Source organism: Wyeomyia smithii, chromosome 3 (assembly GCF_029784165.1).
Source record: "Wyeomyia smithii strain HCP4-BCI-WySm-NY-G18 chromosome 3, ASM2978416v1, whole genome shotgun sequence".
Classification (NCBI taxonomy): Eukaryota; Metazoa; Arthropoda; class Insecta; order Diptera; family Culicidae; genus Wyeomyia; species Wyeomyia smithii.
Window position 1 is genome coordinate 206,770,502 of NC_073696.1, and position 6,605 is coordinate 206,777,106.

At 40.8% G+C, this 6,605-nt stretch overlaps 1 protein-coding gene across 1 annotated transcript; it reads right to left on the reverse strand.

Moving 5' to 3' along the window:
• Positions 1 to 1,236: 1,236 nt before the first annotated feature.
• On the reverse strand, positions 1,237 to 1,956 carry LOC129729024 (uncharacterized). The gene has a single exon (XM_055687500.1). It carries the CDS (start codon positions 1,954 to 1,956, stop codon positions 1,237 to 1,239), a length of 720 nt encoding a protein of 239 aa, XP_055543475.1.
• Between the last annotated feature and the right edge of the window lie 4,649 nt (positions 1,957 to 6,605).

The window sequence follows — 6,605 nt, forward strand, 5'->3', positions numbered from 1 at the left end:
TATAAAACTTTTGAAAGTATATTTAATACTTACATTTTTAATAAATTTTGTAATTTATTACACATTTTAAAAATGTAAAGCAATGGCGAGCTAACTAGTACTTTGATATTCAATAACTGGTTTTTGAAAGATTTGAAAAAAAATATCAAGATAATATAGTTCAAATAAAAACACTATAGAACGCCTTGCTTTAATGGTTACTGAATCTGACCCTAGAATTATTAGGAACTTTTACGAACATTTTCATGAAAAGCTATTTCGAATTTAAATTTTTATTTTGAACTTTGGAAAATGAATGAGGGAAAACATAAATTCCACAGGTCTTAGACCATCCTGACTCAAGCGTTATTCTGTTTTAGTAGGTGGAATCTTTCGAAAATTGAATAACAAAAACTTTGATCTTTAACTAAATGTTGTCTGTTGAAGACTTGAAGCAATTTGATTTATGGGCTTCACAAACATATTTAATCAAAAAAAAAAAAAAAACTCTTTTGTTCAAGAGAGACTGTAAGTTGTCACTGAATTAAAAAAATATAAAATAATATTAATATTTGTTACGCAACTATGTTACAGCTGTTTTTTGTCAATCAAAATGCAACTTCATTTTGAGAAAATAGTAATAAACCATTCAAAACATTTCCCATTGCTAATAACAACCTTGTGCCAATTTCTGGCAGAGCCCGAATAATGTCACGATCAAAGTGTTTTAAAGCTACGCTTGTTGGTGACAAAAAGATCGATTGAAGGGTTTCCAAATTCGCAAAAGAATATATTTATCGCAGCTAAGCAGCGGTTTTAAATTCCTGGAAGTGGTACAATTAATTGAAGCGGCGTATGAGCAGTGACAGCGTACTTACGTTTAGTACTTCTACCGACCCTAACTTTATAGTGATAAACAGTCCTAGTATCAGCGTATGGCTCTGTTAATAGGTTTAATTTGGTAAAAAATATAACGTGGCTACAACAATTCTAACCTTTAATTACGCTCCGCTTTTGCACTCTTGTGTATGGGAATTATATAGACGCGCTATTCCTGCACTATTTGTTTAAGAAAAATATAAATGTTTAAAAATAATAATTATAGCTAATACCCTATACCTTGAAATATCCTACAATAACTTTTAGTAATTTTAATATGCAAAAAATTTTTCAAGAACTTAGATGGTTGAAATTGCTGAAAGTGTGGAGCTCGACTGGCCTTACATTGACTGTCCCTATTGTGCTTGCTGTTGGTTGTCATTTATCAGCAGGGTTGTTTTTCTCGGGAGGCGATTGGCACCGAGGGGTCGGTAACACTCCTCCGCAATTTGACGACTCGAACTGCTGGTCGACTAATATCTCATTTCGCCTCACGTCTAGTACTGCTATTTTCACTGCGGGCCTTTCATACACTCCCTTTGCTGTTTGAACAGTAACCTGCCGCACCTGACCATCACGATTGGTAACTCCAATGACACGGCCTTTCGGCCAGCAGCTTCTAGGATGTTCCGGATCTGCAATCATCACAATGTCCCCTTGTTCGATTGGCTTAACATGTTCATACCATTTTGAACGCCTAGTTATTTCTGGTAAATAGTCTCGAAGCCATCTCTTCCAGAATTGATTCGCCAGCATCTGTGATACATGCCAGCCGTGCCTTAATGCTATAGAGCTATTGTCTAATGAAATGAGAGGTTTAAATCCTTCGGAACTACCTAACAACCAATGATTTGGGGTGAGAGCAGGGGCGGACTCATCATCTACAGGGACGTATGTAAGCGGCCGTGCATTTAGTATCCCTTCGATTTCAATCAGAGCATTTCTAAGTTCCTCTTCAGTCGGTCGTCTTGACAGCTTAAGCTCTACCAGATTCTGTTTCACTGATCGAATGAGTCTTTCCCAGCTACCACCCATGTGGGGGGCAGCTGGAGGATTGAAACACCACGGGGTTGTTGATGTCGAGAACTCTGCGGCCATCCTCTCTTGATCCAGTTGTTGTGAAACTTGCCTCAGTACTTTCTGTGCGCTGATAAAGTTCGTCTCTCTATCACTGTAAAACACAGCTGGTGTTCCTCGTCGGGCAAGTTGCGCAGAGCCATTATGCATGAGCTTGTGTTCAGAGAGCTAGCTAGTTCAATATGTATTGCGCGAATAGTAAGACATGTTAGCAAGACCCCCCATCTTTTCTCAACCCGCCTTCCAACCGAAATTTCAAAAAGGCCAAAATAATCAACGCCAGTATGAGTGAAAGGACGTGTATACGCAGCCAATCTGCATTTTGGTAGGTCTGCCATTGCCGGTGGTCGCGGCTGGGCTGTTGATATTTTACAACTTTGACAATTGGACCTAACCTTTGCGTAGACTCGACGGATACGACTGATGGAAAAACGTTGACGTAGTTCATTGATTACCGTCTCATGATTCTGAATCTGATGATAAAACCTTTCATGGTAGCTGTTCACAATGAGGTTAGTAACTGGGTGATCACGAGGTAGAATAATAGGATGTTGAGCCTCGGTCTCAAGAAATTCGCACGCCGCTGCCCTACCACGCATCCTCAGAATATTGTTTTCGTCAATGAAAGGGCTCAGCTTATATATGGAACTACCTTTAGAGACTCGCGGTACGTCGTGTTTACTTTCACCTGTTAGACATGCTATTTCGTCACTGTAACATTCCAACTGTGCTATACTGTGCTATACGGAAACCTCACGTTTTGTGAGTCGATGTTTAACTTCCAACAGGCTCTTACTTAGCCTGGCCCAGTTTATTTTGAAAGTGAAGCAGTCTGTTTTGGTGCACCACCACATGCCAAGTACCTTTTCGGTGGCCAAGTCCGCTGAGAAGTTGTGACTTTTCTCTTCTTTTTCACTCCTTCATAGAAATCTCTGACAGTGATGGTCCTCTGCGCGTATTCGAATTTGATGAAACATTTCGCGAATGTCGCCGCATATTGCGAAGCGACACTCACGAAATTTGTATAAAACGGCTGGTAAGGAGGTTAGAGATCTGGACCCGTAAGTAAATTGGAATTCAAGGAGACCCCATTAGAGACGGCTGCAGCATCCCAGACTAGTCTAAACTTGTTCGGCTTATTGGGATTCGTAACCGGAAAGACCGGTAAGTACCATACACGTTCGTAGTTGACGGCAAGTTCCTCGCTTGGCAGTTTCCGTATGTACCCTTTCGTGATATAATCGGCTAATTTTTCGTCTAGCACTCGGGCTAAGTCGGGATCTTTTTCCAATCGTTTCGCCAAGCTGTAGTATCGCTTTAGCGCCATTTGCTTGCTTTCTGGCAGTTTTACACGATCACGCTTCCAGAGCAGTCCGCTCTCGTACCGCGTACCATCGAAACGGGTCATTTCTCTGAGCAGTTCAAGGGCGCGTTCGTCGTAGGCCGATGTCATTACGTTTGTTTGCTTAACAATGCCGAGACTTTCAAAAGAAAAAAAGTAGGAGGTTGTATCCAAGACACGACCGCATAAGTGACGTAGAACTACGTACACTATTAACAAATGCATTGAGTGTTTCATTACCCTAGTAACACAACTGTTTTTATCAAAGTTTTATAGCGCTTTTTTGGATGTATTGAGCGCTATAATCAAAGTTTTATAGCGCTATTTTACTATTTTTACTTGGGTAATGAGTTATAATGTCTACTAATGAAGGGTTGTGAATTTCGTGAACCGGTTTCAGCAGTTAGCAGATCGTGCCGAATTAAAAACCATACACAGCACACACACACAAATCATACCATATCATAGACACACACACATCATACCATATCATTATACCATACACACATCATACCATATCATACACACATACACACATGATACCATATCATACACACACAGCAAGCAGGCAACCAATTAGAGGACGTTATTTTTATTTCAACAAGGCTTGACAATTTTCAATAGTGCAATAGTTCGTAGATTCAAACAACATTTTTCTGCATTTGGGCAGATGCGTGTTTAATTTTCCAATCGATTGCTGCAAGAATGAAGAAAATCGGTTGAAAACCAACCGACCTATAAGCATTTGAAAAGGGACAAATTTCGTCCCAGTTTTTCAGTTTGCATTCCTGTGGGGTATGCTAAAGTAAAACATAGTTCTACGCCAAAAAGGCATTTTGTTGTTCAAAATCGGTTGCTGATCGCAACCTTTGTGCTGGCCCAACAGCGGATACACGGACAACATGCACTGTGGAAGCTATTTCACCTTCTGTAAATTAGACAGCCGCGACAGATGTAACTGCTAGAATCCGCACAGAATGCTTGCTTACGTTGTCAAAAAATATTAACTTTCAATGAGTTGTTTATTTGTCTTGAAAAAAGGCATTTTGCTGTTCAAAATTGGATTTGATGATGACGATCTTCATGCTGCCCTAACACGGGGGAATAATGGCAGTTTGGCGACACACGCTGAGATGAACCGCGAGGCACGCTGAGAAGAACCGCGCTGCTCCTGAGACGTGGTGACCAACCACAGGGCTAGTGCTGCTGCTGCTGTTGACAACTTGTCGCTGTCCAGAACTATTATGAGCGACTTCGGCTGAAACAGGCTCTTATATAGGCCAAATGGCATGTTTTCAATTGCAAGGTATATGATTCTGTCGACCGTGCTTGGGAAGCAATCATATAACGACCAATCAGAGGACGTAATTTTCGTTTAAACAAGGCTTGACAATTATCAATAGTACAATAGTTTGCATGATCAATCAACAATTTTCTACATTTGGGTGGATGCGTGTATAATTTTCCAAACAATTGCTGCAAAAATGAAGGAAATCGGTTGAAAACAAACCGATTTATAAGCATTTAAAAAGGGACATATTTCGTCCCCTTTTCGTTAATAGTTTCCCTATATACATCCCTATGTGGTAGGCTAAAGAAAAACGTAGATCTACGTCAAAAATTCTTTACAGCGAGATCTAGTGAAGTTTTATCTTCGCATTCACACGCGCACACGTGATACGTATAGTGAACCATATTCATTTGCTGATTTTCTGGCACTCCACCGTATACAGTCCATCCTAGACGGGTTTTTATAGCGATAGGTTGACCGACCTTACCTTCGCGGCTTTTTCTCACCAACATAATACTAGCGTGCTGTATTCCGATTAATAAACGTGGGCGTACGTTTTCATAGGATGTCACCGGAATATTATTTTAGTAGTGGTTTTCCCGTCGAAGTTGATCCATATTCAGCGATTGATATGGAAGCTGCAATTCTTTCACGGTGCGAACGTTATCTAGTGCAAATCGTTTTACTTCTCTACCTGGAGTTTCTAGTCTAACTTTACGTGATTCGTTTTCAGCACGATGCGTACCACCTGTCCATTTCAGACGTAGCGGGAATGGCTCTCCGGCCAGATTTAGCTCGTCAGCAAGTGATTGATCCATAAAAGTGAGCGAGGATCCATCATCAAGGAACGCGAAGCAGTGAATTGATATGCCAGAGCCATATACCACCACAGGTACATATCGAAATAATACTGGACTCGATTCGCTTTGGTGGGTGTTGCATGGCTGCTCGTAGCGTTGCGGTTTCGGGCCTGTCTCAGCATTCATATTTTTATGAAGCAAGGGGTGGTGTTTGAATGTGCATTCTTGTACTCCACACGTTTTAGGCTCGCATGTTCCTTTATGTTGTTTCAAGCATTTTCGACACACTTTTGCTTCTCGTACAACAGACCACCTTGCATCATAGGGAATTCCTGAGGGCAGCCATTTCGGACATATTAAAAAATCTGTTTCTTTATTTATTCATCTTATATACGGTACTGCTGCATAGATTCAGCTCCGATGAGCAACAGGCTCGAGCAACTGCGGATCAAAATCTATAGATCAAGATCTATAGGAAAAAAGCCAGTGTTTGTAAAAGAAACCAGATATCCGGAGTACACTGACGATCCATGAGATCCCAATACTGTTGTAACGTATGCGTTCAAAAAATGGACTTCTTTCGAAAAGGAGTAAAAAAATAACTAAGACAGGTAATTGAGTTTGATAAATTTTACATGGAAGGTAATTATGTTAGCTTACTCGCGCTTCCGGCAGTTATCCGGAACATTCGCCATGGCGAACGAAAACATGCGTGTGGGCATGTTTTTGAGTTCTTTCTTCGTTTTATTTATGAATTCGTCCTCAGTTTTCGCGACAGAATTGTTGGAATAGATCTTGCGCTTCAGGTTTGCTCAGAAATCGTCAATGAGGCGCATCTTGGGGACGTTGGGCAGGTTCGTCCAGGTTCGGGCAGGTTGCGTCCGAAAAATCGATGTGGCTTCCGACCAACGGTCATGTTTCAATGTAATGACTAAGCTGCGTCGCACGGTGGATCACGGACCGTATGTCAGTGTTTATTAAGCGCATTTTGAAGACTTGAATCAACTTTTCATATGAAATAAATCAATTTTCATTCTAATTTTTGAGTGGATACCCGTTATTTGGGATTACAACCATCGAGAATTGTACTGGGTACCAACAAATTTAATATGAGTGAACTTGCCGTTGATACCAGCAGATCATGTTGACAGCAGATAGCAGTGCTCTGTACGATGCATGCTGTCTCCATGGTTTGACGCAGACAAATATAGTTCAGAATTCTCGCTCTAGAATTCTT